Source organism: Myotis yumanensis, unplaced genomic scaffold, assembly GCF_028538775.1.
Source record: "Myotis yumanensis isolate MYYU_CA2020_CCGP unplaced genomic scaffold, mMyoYum1.0.hap1 SCAF_10, whole genome shotgun sequence".
NCBI lineage: Eukaryota > Metazoa > Chordata > Mammalia > Chiroptera > Vespertilionidae > Myotis > Myotis yumanensis.
In genome coordinates this window covers 18,527,148-18,541,405 of record NW_027223761.1, presented here as the reverse complement: position 1 = coordinate 18,541,405, position 14,258 = coordinate 18,527,148, and the positions used below count along the sequence as shown (strand labels likewise).

At 33.8% G+C, this 14,258-nt stretch overlaps 2 protein-coding genes across 2 annotated transcripts; both read right to left on the bottom strand.

The window, feature by feature from the left end:
• Positions 1 to 4,532: 4,532 nt before the first annotated feature.
• LOC139017919 (olfactory receptor 8U9) lies at positions 4,533 to 5,492 on the bottom strand. Its single transcript, XM_070426535.1, has one exon. It carries the CDS (start codon positions 5,490 to 5,492, stop codon positions 4,533 to 4,535), a length of 960 nt encoding a protein of 319 aa, XP_070282636.1.
• A 3,462-nt stretch (positions 5,493 to 8,954) lies between these two features.
• LOC139017918 (olfactory receptor 8U1-like) lies at positions 8,955 to 9,914 on the bottom strand. Its single transcript, XM_070426534.1, has one exon. The coding sequence runs from the start codon at positions 9,912 to 9,914 to the stop codon at positions 8,955 to 8,957; it is 960 nt and encodes a 319-aa protein (XP_070282635.1).
• Positions 9,915 to 14,258: the final 4,344 nt, after the last annotated feature.

Below are 14,258 nucleotides of genomic sequence, written 5' to 3'. Positions count from 1 at the left end.
GATTTGGTCCAGGCAGAAATTCCAACATAGAAAATCCACTGTAAAAAAAAGAATAAAAGTACTTTGATTAAAGTTTTACAATCAATACAATTGCAAAGTCTGTGTTGTACTTTTCTTGAAATATAAATGAAAAAAGAAATATTAAAATGTAAGTGATTATGACAGCCTATATAAAAATGATTTCTTAAATTGTACATTTATCTAACAAAATAATCATTTCATAAGAACATTAAAAATTACTGAAAATAGGTGTGAAAGATATAAAATGGAAGTAATAACAAACAGCTCTAACAAGGGGTAAATATCCAAAACATATAAAGAATTCTTACAACTCAACACTAAACAAGCAAACAATTCAGTTAAAACATGAGCAGAGGACCTGAACAGACACTTCTCCCAAGAAGACATACAAATGGACAACAGATATATGAAAAGATGCTCAACTTTACTAGCTACTAGGGAAATGCAAATAAAATCTATGAGATATCACCTCACACCTACAAGAGAGGCACTAGAGTGTTGGAGGGGTTGTGGAGAAAAAGGAACCCTCATTCACTGCTGGTGGGAATGCAAACTGACACAGCCACTATGGAAACATTGTGGAGGTTCCTCAGAAAGTTAAAAATAAAATTACCATATGAACTAGTAACCCCTCTTCCAAAAACTTTGAAAACATTTATTTGCCAAGATACATGCACCCATTTGTTAATAGTGGCATTATTCACAGTGGCCAAGACATGGGAACAGCTGAAGGGTCCTTTGATAGGTGATTGGATAAAGAAGATATGGTACATATGCAATGGAATACTACTCAGCCATAAGGAAGGATAGAAATACTACCATTTGTGACACCATGGTTGGATCTTGAAAATGTCATGCTAAAAGAAACAAGTCAGACAGAAAAAGTAAAAAAAAAAAAAACATATGATTTCACTTATATGTGGGATATAAAACTGAAAGAAATGAACAAACAAGAAAGATAAACAAACAAAAACTTATAGACACAGACAAGAGTATGGTGGTTGCCAGGGAAAAATAGGATTGTGAATTTTCTGGCTGTCTTTTGGCAGAATACACAGCAGGGAACAATTTTTCATATTGTAAACAGCTTTTAATTATAAAGAGACATTGTTTTAGTATCTACCTCCAAGTCAGTAAATGAGCAAAAGTGAGTAACATTTGGGCAACATGGTTCTCAACCTGCCTAATGCCGCGACCCTTTAATACAGTTCCTCATGTTGTGGTGACCCCCAACCATAAAATTATTTTCGTTGCTACTTCATAACTGTAATTTTGCTACTGTTATGAATCGTAATGTAAATATCTGATATGCAGGATGTATTTTCATTGTTACAAATTCAACATAATTAAAGCATAGTGATTAATCACAAAAACAATATGTAATTATGTATGTATTTTCTGATGGTCTTAGGCGACCCCTGTGAAAGGGTCGTTCGACCCCCAAAAGGGTCGCGACCTACAGGTTGAGAACCGCTGATTTAGAAGAACTAAATTTCACAGGGCATTTTTATGAATGCTTAAAAGCTTGTGGAATTGAAATTATCCTTTCCTTTCCTAAGCAGAAAAGATGTTAATTTGATTTTCCTTTATCGCAACATTGTCTCAGGTAGCCTAATATGCACCTTCTACATGGTTTAGACAGATAAAACATAACAAAATATAAAAAGCATCACCCTTACATTTATTTTCTCCTTGGAAACTTTATCTTGATTACTACTTTATCTTTTTTTCCCTTTTACCACTTTTGAACCAAACATCTCAGAACAGACATCTACCCTCAGTTTCTCAATCATATTTATATCTTAACCAAGTATAACCCACTTTCTTTTCTGATTTAACCAAGAAATGCCCTCACTAAGTTTACTATCACTTGCTTATTCCAAAATCCAATAAAGCCTTTTTCTTTGGCAGCTCTTCAACACTGAACTCTGCATTAGACATGTTCTTCAAACTCTTTCCAAAGCCCCCACTGTTTCTTCCTTACACCTTCAGGTTCAATGATCTTTCTAATCCTATGTCCTCTGGAGGCATTTGTGTGGTTATATATATATATATATATGGTGTCAGCAATAAAAATAGAAAACACAAAGTTGTTTTATAATCACAAAAAATAAGAGAAAGAAATACTTGTCTGATTGAAAAAAAAATCCTCAAAAAGGTCAAAACTATTTTAAAATATCATCATCAAATTTAAGTAAAAATCATGACAATTTTTTTTCTGTTATATTAATAGTTACATAGAAAGTCTCTTCAGTTTTAACCCGAAATTTTTAAAAGTTATTTTGAATAGTTTTCCAAATGTTCAATATTTTAAGATTAGGCTTAATAAATAAAAAAACTATCAATTTAAACACTCTTTTACTCTTAAATATTTTTTATCCATTGTTTTGATCCTATGACAATAGATTTAACAGCTGACACTGTTTTCACCTTCATATTGCTATGGAAACTGAGGCATGCATAAACTCAATAAACTGTCTGAGACCTTTGATGTAGCAAATATTAGACCCAGCATTCACATTAAGATCAAACTCCAAGAATTGATACTCTAATAGAACAGCTGTGACACAAAGCACCAGCCCAACAGGAGGTTGTAAATTCTCTTGATTAAATGATAAAATTTTGTTACATACAATACAGACTCAAAATCTGCTACAGGAGCTTTGTGAGCAAACAGGCAACCACTGAAATCTTCAAATGGGAGGTAAATGTATCTAAATAGAAGATGAGGAAAGAAACATTGAGAACTGTGGATTAGACTAACCCTGTGTCTCTATGATACATCAAAATGTGTAATAAAATCAAAGTGGACTCTGACCTAAGAATTTTTTAAGAAATATTTTTATTTAATGTAGTCTCTCTCTAGGCATTAATAGCATATTTCTAGTATTTTGTCATTAGCATTCAAATGACCCTAAGATAAAAAATTATTAAATGGTATGAATGATTTTGCAAACTCAAAGCCATTTTCTTTGTACTTGAAAATTGTAAAATTATCATTGCATTAATTTGAAAAATATATCCAATATTTATGGCTATAACATTATCTATATTACAGTGTATAGTAATTCTCATTTATTAATTGCTCCCTTAAATTCATTAGGAGAGTTGGAATGATAATTTAGGTCTTTAGGCTCATAGAAAGAAAAAAATGATATGCAAGTGCTTACAATTTACTATTAGCCTTTTCCATATTGGTTAATCTTTAAAAAGACTCCAAATTTAGTGACAACATTATTTAATTGATAAACTTTGAGAGCTTGCACATACTACAGAGCCATCCTTTAACAATAGCATGTGTTCTTTTACATTGCCTGCTGTGTTCATTGTGTTATAAGCTATAACATAATAGTAACCAACTTACCCAAGGTTTGCTTAGTATAACTGCAAATGATCCTTGTTATTGCCAAAATGGCATATATGTTTCAATTACTTTGAATATATTTGTTTAGAATGTATGATGCCCCTCTGGAATTCTATCCTTGAGTTAGATTATTATTTTTTCAAGATAACTGGAAAAAATATAATGAGGTCTCCTAGGCATAAAAAAAAAAGCAGTTCTCTCAGAGTCTTTTGAGACCAAACCAGATTTCCAGGTAAGTGGAAAGCCATGTTAAAGTAATGATATAAATAAAGTTAGGATGCAGTACTATTCTCTTTAATAAAGACAAATTGTTAAATATATAAAAATGAAAATGTTTTATATTTTCTTAAATTTCCTCAAGATTTTAGCAAATCAGGAAACAATTATTTAGACTATGCATCTTTGCCTTTCATGTGAGATATTGTTAATGCAACCAGAGAATCTTGAACTGGGGATTTTGGAGGAGTGGAGAGTCTGAACTTTAGTCTCAGTTCTACTTATAACTAGTTATATATTCAGGTATTAGCTTTTTATGCATTCTTTTATTTGAGAAATGGGGAAATTGTTTACAATCTTATGAGCTAAAGAATTAATCATTTTTAATATGTTTTCTATTTGAAAAATGAGATAAATGGTGGTTAATTCTTATGGTTATTTTTACTTTCAGAAATTTGATCCTAAATGAACATCTTTAGAAAAATTTATTATTCATTCAACGCCTATTTAGAAATCTCATATTGAGACCAGGCAAGGACATGGAAACAACCCAAGACAGAAAAAGTTAAGAACCATATGATTTCATTCATATATGGGATATAAAACTGAAAGCAACACATGAACAAACAAAGAAAAACAAGTAAAAACTCACAGACACAGACAGCAGTATGTTGGTTACCAGAGGGAAGGAGGTAGGGATTTGTAAAGTGTAAAAGGGGTCAAATATATGGTGACAGAAGGAGATTTGACTTTGGAGGGTGGGCCCACAATGCAATATGTAGATCATGTATCATAGAATTGTACACTTGAAACTTACATAATCTTATTGACTAATGTTGCCCTCTTATTAAAAAAAAAGACTAGGCATTCTGATAGTTTTTTAAGAGAAAAAGAATCAGGCCATAAAGAAAATACTTTTTATTTGCTTAAGTCACTTTCTTAATTTAATGAACAGAAAAGTCTGGTTTCTATTGACGATGACTTTCTTCAGGGCATCTTTCACCTCCTTGTTCCTAAGACTGTAGATCAAGGGGTTCAGCATGGGAATGATCACTGTATAGAAAACAGAGGCCATTTTATCTGTGTCAAGGGAATGGTTAGAGCTTGGCTGTAAGTACATAAAGATCAGGGTCCCATAGAATATGGTGACTGCCAGCATGTGGGAGCCACATGTGGAGAAAGCCTTGCGTCTTCCCTCAGCTGAGTGCATCCTCAGGATTGTAGAAATAATGTATACGTAGGAGACAAAGACAACCAGCAGGGAAGATATGAACATGATACCAGCACAGGCAAAGATCCACAGCTGTTTGGAGTGTGTGTCTGAGCAAGTTAGCCTGAGGAGAGGCATGTCATCACAATAGAAATGGTTGATGACATTAGAGTGGCAATAGGAGAGGCGAAAGGTGAGGATGGTATGAAACAGTGCAACCAGGAAGCTATAGCTGTAGGGGACAGTCACAAGCTGAATGCAGATTCCTGGGGACATCACAACCATGTAGAGGAGAGGGTTACAAATGGCCACATAACGGTCATAGGCCATGGAAGCCAGAAGCAAGCATTCGGCTGTCATGAAGGCCAGGAAACAGCCTAATTGAGCAGCGCAGGCATTGAAGGAGATAACATTTTGTTTGTATAAGAAATTCCCAAGCATTTTGGGTGTAATGACAGAAGTATAACAGAAATCAACAAAAGCCAGGTTGCTAAGGAAGAAGTACATTGGCGTGTTGAGTCTTGCATCTGTCTTAATGACGAGGACCAAACCCAGGTTGCCTACTACTGTGAAGAGGTAGATGGATAAGAAAACCACAAAGAGAGGCATCTTTAAGTCCTGACGATCTGTGAGGCCCATGAGAATAAACTCCTTTACCTGGGTACAGTTGATGTGGGCCATGGACCTTCAGTGTGTCTGGATGGAGAGAAGAGAATTAAATCCATATTAATTAAATTAACCTTAAAACTCTAAAATGGGTTTTTATCACTTAACATCCTGAAAATCAGTTTTATTGATAATATGAAAGTGTTAATATTAAAATGATTAGTGGTATACTTGGAATCTGGGATGGAACGAAGAGTAAAAGTAAATATTTTGGAGGAAATACTTATTTCTTTCACCCAAATCAATTGCATTTTAAAAATGAGAGTGGTATGGTAGTAAGCAGTCCATATTGGCTCTCTGTTCGAAGCTGTTGTGTATTATATTATTTACAATTAAATATTAATTTTTCAAAACTCAAAAAATATTATTGGTATTGAAAAAAGTTAACATGAATAACACAAAGGAAAATGAATGTTCTGTAGTAACATCACTCTTCAAACCTGTTAGTAAATTTATAATGTCATGTGCCATATTTCTTTTTCTTTCACTTTATCCATACAAAAATTAAAAATAATTTTGAGGAAACTAATAAATTGCTTTGTTCACAGTGGACATGACTTGGCATATTGGACAGATAAAGTTACTAATATTTCCTGTCTTTTCAGTGACTAATGGCTTTTATATACTACACCTCTTGCTCAGGTAATGTCAAAAAGTTTTCATGCAATTTACTGAATGAAAGAAAATATTTATAAATCATATTATAATAAGGGGTTGGTATCCAAAATATATAAAGAATTCATACAACTCAATAGCAAGAAACCCCACACAAAAAACCAAAAAACTCCTCACAAAACATAAACAATTAGATTAACAGGTGGGCAGAAGATCTAAATACTAAACATTTTCCCAAAGAAGACATACAAATGGCCAATAGGCACATGAATAGATGCTTAACCTCATTATTCACCAGGGCAATGCAAATAAGAACCACAATGACTTATCAACTCATGCTTGTTGTAAAAAAAAACAAAAAAACACCAACACATGCTAATAAGAGATAACAAGGATTGGCAAGAATGTGGAAAAAAGGGAACCCCTGTACACTTTTGATGAGAATGTAAATTCGTACAGACACTGTGGAAATCAATATGGGGGTTTGTCAAAAATAAAAAATTGAACTACCATAGGATCTGACAATTCCACTTCTGGGTATTTATCTGAAGAAAATGAATACACTAAAGATTACTACAGTCAATAACCATCATGATATGGGTAAGATAATTAATGTTTTAAAATCCTGGTCTGTGGCCCCACAAATATATAAAATCCATTTTGAAACAAATAAGCAACTTTTGACAGGAAATTTGGTTTCCAGGTCCCGAGATATCAGCTAAGTCTTCACTGTTTTTTACCTGTAAGACCTTCAGTATGTCATCTCATCTTATTTTGATGCATATATAGGCAAACATATTTGAAAGCATATTTTATAAGACCTTTTACCATCTAACCCAAATATTTATAATGTTTTGAAAATTAGAAAATATTGAATATAATATATTATATTCAAATTATACTCACATAGCTTCTGTCACAACCAACACACAGTAATCTAATCAGAACATTTGTTTGGTGGTCTTTAATTACTACATGCCCTTACATGCTTCTCTACTTTCATATATGCTTTTTTTCTATGCTCATCGCTACCAGGTTTATGGAGATAGAGTTGAAGGGAGAACTTCTAATTATCTTTCAAGGCCTACAAAAATCCTACATCTTCTACAAAGACTCCTTGATTTCTAATGTCCATGATCTGATACCCAAGTTTCCCTCTTTGTGATGGAGAAACATTTTACACATAGTTCATTTATATGACATTTAACATTTATGGCAGCCATCTACTTCCACATTTTTCTCTTGATAAATTGTGGACTTCATGCGTAAAATTCATGATTTTTCATACATTTTTCTACTCTAGTCTTTTCTAAATGCTTGGTGTGGAGAATTAAAGATTAATATTTGTGCCCGGCCAGCATGCCTCCATGGTTGAGCATTGACCTATGAACCAGCAGGTCACAGTTCGATTCCTGGTCAGGGCACATGCCCGGGTTGAGGGCTTGATCCCCAGTATGGGGTATGCAGGAGGCAGCCAATCAATTATTTTTTTCTCATCATTTATGTTTCTATCTCTCTCAATAAAAAATATGCTAAAAATTAATTTTTCAATATTCATTCCCCTTGCTCATAAATAATGTCCTTAGGGCATTATGAGACATATTGATGACTTGATTTCAACACTTTCATTTCTCATCATAGGTATAATTATTAGCTTTTGCAAAAATGAGAAGAGTTTTGACAGAGATTACAGTCTAGCGAGCCAGTTAAGTGCCTGACTTATTCAAATGATATAATAGATTCTATTTTGGAGACCTCAAACCTTATTTTCATTTCAAACTAATAAGAACTATATTATATGTAATATCAGAAATATATACAGAAATAAAATTAGAGAGAACACTCTACCCTATTTTCAGAAAATGCCACCTAAATTTTTTTAAAGAACATTCTATTTTCTTCTACTTAATTTAAAAATGACTATCTTGATCCCAATTTTAAAATGCAGCCGTTGAATCTACCTGAGTAGAGGGCATTCCTATTTCTTCTGCAAGTGGGTTTGGGCAGCAACAAACTGCTGGGTTTTGTCAGCGACTCTAACCCAAGGGATCTTACGTAAGAGTCTGATGCAAGTAAGATAGATCATCAGAAAAATTACAGTCCAAACTCCATAGGGATCCAAAGGCAGGCTGGAGATCAATTAACATTACCTCTGGTTCTGAGGAAACACCCCTCTATTGCTCTCCCTTTAGTCTGATATTATTGCCTTAATACTTGTCTAGATGACAATGGTTTAGGGCAGACTTTCTCAACTTTGGCACTATTACCATTTGAGGATGGATAATTTTTGTGTGAGAGACTCCTTTGTGCTTTGTAGATTACTCAGCTCATCCCCAGCCTCAACACTCTAGACAGCAATAGTATTCCTTTACACCCCCTTGTCATGATGAAAATCAATAATATTTACAGACATTGACAAATCTCCCCAGGGGCAAGAAAATCATGCCTGATTGACACCACTAATTTGCAGGGGTCTCTTGGCACTTAATTTGAAAAATATTTTTAAAGCACTCATAAGTATGTTAAAATGCTCTTATAATCCTAAACTGGCTATTCAGAGTGCCTTCACTTTTGTTTATTTTTGGCCAATAACTAGTTATGTAACTAGCAAATGAGATAATGGAATTTCAAAAATTCACATTTTTTTCATTTCAGAAATAACACAATGTCAATTCTTATGGTAGATGCTACACATAAATTATAATTTTAAGCCAAACTTGCATACAAAGAATTGAGAGAATGATTTCATTTTAAAGTGAACAAATCTTTATTCAGAACCAAATAAGATCAAGACACTCAACTAGCTTTATTATTATAGGGGGGAAAAGGTCATTAAGGACAGGTCACTTTTGTACAGTCAAATCATTTTTTAAATTTCAGGAACCCAGAAGCCTGGTTTCTATTGATAGTGACTTTCTTCAAGGCGTCTTTCACATCCTTATTCCTGAGACTGTAGATCAAGGGGTTCAGCATGGGAATGATCACTGTGTAGAAGACAGAGGCCGTCTTATCTGTGTCAAGGGAATGGTTAGAGCTTGGCTGTAAGTACATAAAGATCAGGGTCCCATAGAATATGGTGACTGCCAGCATGTGGGAGCCACATGTGGAGAAGGCTTTGCGTCTTCCCTCAGCTGAGCGCATCCTCAGGATGGCAAAAATAATAAACATGTAGGAGACAAAGACAATGAGAACAGAGGAAATGAACGTGATACCAGCACAAGCAAAGATCCACAGCTGTTTGGAGTGTGTGTCTGAGGAAGTTAGCCTGAGGAGCGGCATGTCATCACAATAGAAATGGTTGATGACATTAGAGTGGCAATAGGAGAGGCGAAAGGTGAGGATGGTATGAAATAGTGCCATCAGGAAGCTATAGCTGTAGGGGACAACCACAAGCTGAGTGCAGATTCCTGGGGACATCACAACCATGTAGAGGAGAGGGTTACAAATGGCCACATAACGGTCATAAGCCATGGAAGCGAGCAGCAAACACTCAGATACCATGAAAGTGAGGAAACAGCCTAACTGAGCAGCACAGGCATTGAAGGAGATAACATTTTGTTTGTATAAGAAATTTCCAAGCATTTTGGGGGTAATGACAGAAGCATAACAGAAATCAACAAAAGCCAGGTTGCTAAGAAAGAAGTACATTGGTGTGTTGAGTTTTGCATCAGTTTTAATAACTAGGATCAAGCCTAGATTGCCTACTACTGTAAAGAGGTAGATGGTTAAGAAAACCACAAAAAGAGGCATCTTCCATTCCTTTTGATTTGCGAGGCCCATAAAAATAAACTCCTGTACTTGGGTGCAATTAATATGGGCCATATCTCTTCAAGGCATCTGCATGAGGAAGTAGAGAAAAGAGGAAAAATCAAGTTGCCATTCCCACAAGTGGTGTTCTATACTTTAGTGTCTTGTAAAGAGGTTTTATTTCTAATAGAGTCTGCTAGCATACTGGGTTATTGGGAACAGGATGGATGGCAGACAGAGATATATGTGGGACAAGCATATGTCTCCTTTCCCAAACCCATTATATATACAAAGATGGGTGCTATGCAATAGTTCACCTTGCCTTGGTTTCTATTCAAAGGTCTTATCCATTAAGCTGTTTAAAACTGTAAGCTGCCTTGTTAAAGTTTATTTTTTTATTGAAAATATGTTGACATAAATAGCATAAAAGAAAACAAATCTGCAGTGACACCACTGTGACAGATGTTATTGTACCTGTGCCGACACAGCCCCACATTGTCCTAACACTTTCAGAAACATTTTATATATAATTGTGTATATGTATATATATATACACAATTATATATATAGTTGTAATAATTTATCACTTTAAGGTTACTACAGTCTGAAAAATAATATTTATAGTCATACTAATAATGCAAATATTAAAATGGGTAAGTACAGAAGGTGCAATAAGGCAATTATTTACATCATTTCATCCCACTGAACTTTAAGTCGAAATCACATTATTATGCCCATTGTACAGATGAAGAAGAGGAGATTGAAAAAGAAACACCCAAAACAAAATCAGATGGCTGCTGTAAGTTCAGTTAGTTGGGTTTCAAATCCATATGTTTCTGACTCAACGTCCACACCTCATTACTATACTGTCAATATTGCATACCTTATTTATTCTGTTACTAGAAACTTAAGTTATTTCTAGGTTTTGATTGCTATAGTATTGAACAAACATCTTTATCTCTAAAAGATAAACTTACATGATCAAAGAATAAATACTCATATATTTTTATGATATATTGTAATTTAGAATAAAATTGATGTTTTCTTTCTAAGAAATTCAGAAATGTATGTCTCTTTAAAAGCTGATTTATAAACTTCTTGTGCTCTGTGGCAAAAACAGAGTCTGAAAGCATGGAGCTCATAATACATCCATAATAATACTCTCATTACCTGGCATGCACTTATCTTGCATGTTCTTTTGTACTCTCCTGCAATCTGCTCTATTTTATTTAAATAAAATAATTCTGATCAAGATTCTAAAAACTGAGTTCATGATCTACTACTAGTAGTGACAAACACAGTTCCAAAAGCTAAAGTTTATCAACAGAAGACCATCACCATTTTCACCAACATAAAAGTAGATTCACAATTTATCTATGAACAGCTCCAAGAGATACTTCCCACCCTGATCTGCATATTCTGTCTTTTTCCTATGTCTTGATGATGTCTAATTGTCACTTCTTTTGGTGTCTGTTTCAATCCACTTATTCCCTCATTTAATAATATATGTTGGGAACTACTAATTTCCAGACACTGGAGTCTGAAGATAGAGCATTGAAAAAACAGACAATATAGTAGACTACAAAGAATGAAAGCTTTATCCAAATTTTCTTTATTTTTCTGGTCTCTTTTCCTCTCATTTCCCCCCCTACTTTCAGAACAAAAAGACAAAATAAAACTCTGAAATTTGTACATACAAACCATTTTACTTCATAAAAAATAAAATATGAATTACATTTGAAAAGCATATGTGACTTTTTAGGGACAATCTTTTCACTAAAAATTTTTATAATCCCAACTCCACTCAACTGTTCTACCCTCTATGGACATCTATTGGTATCATTAATATAACTAGTCTTCATTTGTCAATAACAATATTCCCTCCATGCTTCTCTACTTTTTTCCTTGCCGTTCCTTGTCCCCTTCCCTACAAACAAAAAGGATAGTTGAAGGGAAAATTCTATTTATCCTTCAAAACCTGTGGAAGTATCGCCTCTTCATTGAAGAGCCATTTCCCACATTGAGTTACCATATTTGTGTTCTAGAATCACTTTAGACATACTTCCCTTATATTTCTTCTCACATTTATTACAGCCATCTGTTTCATACCTCTTCCCCTGAGCTACATAGATACTTTATGATTGAGAGCCATGCTGCCTCTTTGTTTTTTCCCATTTACTATTAAAGCCTCTTCTAGATGGTAGTTAATATGGAATAAAATATTAATTTTTTATTAATGTAAGATCACTATAATAATAATTATAATAATAACTATGTTTTAATATTTCTTCCCCTTATTCTTAAGTTATATTTTTTGTTTTGGAAAATATCTCTAGGAACATCGTGGTGACCTTTGTCTAATATCGTTATCTAATATATATATATATGTGTATATATATATTAGATAACATCTATTAGGTGAAGAGGTATAGAAAGAGATAGTTGTTATATTGGTGATATATATATATGTGTGTGTAGGTATTTAATTTTGCAATTTTTTGTGAATTAAATCAAAATATCTTAATTGATTGCCTATTATGTATTATATATCTTTCTGGGTTTTGAAGTCATAACAAATAATGGTCAGAGTTATCCATCAAGAAGCGTAGAGTATAAAATCAGAAAGATGGAAATCAAGCAGATTGAGAATAGTGAGTTAAAATAATCTAATAGAGTTAAGTGCTGGATACAAAATAACATATGAGAGGAGGCCGTGTTACTTGAAAACTTTAAGGGGAGGTAGTGGAGATAATGTTTCCCTGGGTAAATATAAAAAACAATAAGGAAACAGTTAAGGAAAAGATGGTTTTTAGCAGAGAACATGCAAGAAAAAAAAATGGAGTGTAAGTACATGTAGGATTTCCACAAATCCTAAATGTATGAATGCATAATGCTTATTCAACCTTACCTTCCAGACCTGGTTCTGACTTTAATTAACTACATGAGTTGGGGAATATCACTTGAACATATTGAAACTCAACTTACTCATCTAAATATGTAAAAAAGTGCTTCAACTAGGTTGTCTGTTCACTTCCTTCCGGTCCTTTAGCTGTTGTCCATTTCAAACCTAGATAGATGATCTTGATACTTCCATCAAAATGAATACAATCAGAAAAAAAACATTATTTGTCTTTATTTTACAAAATGTATTTCAAACTTTTTTATTCTAGTCCATTGTATTTAGTCTTTAATTTTTATCTTGAGCTACTGTAGCAATGTCATTACACATCAAGGAGTCAAAGACACAATTTTAAAATATAATTGCTAACCTACCTGGATTAGATGGTGCTCTTACTTATCCTCGCAAATAGGGTCTGGGTAGCAGATGATTGCATGGTTTTGTCAGTTTCTCTGCCCCAAAGGATCCTACCTCAAAGCATGATGCAAGCAAATTATAAGAAAAATTACAGTCCATGCTCACCTGGGATGCCGAGGAAGGATGAAGCGTTGTTGATGTGATTTCTCGTTTTTGAAGAACTGTGTGTCTATGGCTCTGCCTTTAGTATAATATTATTGCTCTAAAGTTCTAACTCTTAAAATGCTATACTTATTTTTAAAAATTATTTTTGCTGTAGATTATTAGTGTCAGTCTTCAAATTTCGCTTTTAAAGGCCGGTAGGAATTACCTTTAAAATTTTTTGACAAATATTTTTCAGGAAACTGTGTATCCAATTCCTCCAAGGACCGTGTCCTCTCAATACTGTATGCACAAGACATTTGGTAAAAGTTTTGTGTCTTAGCTGGTATCCTAATTGCTCTGAACTAGATGATGAATAAGAAATATATCATCAAAGTAGTGTATGTTGGGGGGGGAAAGGGGTGGATTTGTGTTTTTATATACTACTATGAATTTAAAATTTGCCCTTAGTTTTCAATTACACAAATATTTCATTATAATAATGAACTCTTTGTCTCAAAACAGTGGTCATAGTAGATGATATAGAACTTTTTTCATTCTTAGCTTTTCTTACTATCTTTCTATTTTAGGAATTGTGATGACATTTGACTCCAGTTTAGAAATTGTTTCAATTTCGTTTTCTCGTGGATCATAATCTTATTCTTTTTTAGTTGAAGTTACTGGGGTTACATTGGTTCACAAAACTATACAGGTCTCAAGTGTACAACTCAGCAAAATATCATCTGCACACTGCAACATGCATCAATCTCTCCAAGCAATGTTTCTTTCCTTCCACGTTTCCCCCACCTTTTGTCCACCTTCTCCAACCCCCCTAACCCCCTTTCCCTCTGGCTATCACACACTGTTCCATATATATATATATATATATATATATATATATATATATATATATATAGTTTATTTATTTGTTTAATCCCTTCACCTTCTTTCATCCAGCCATGCCCAAGCCCCCTCCCCTCTGACAAATGTCAGTCTGTTCCATGATTCATGCCTCTGTTTCT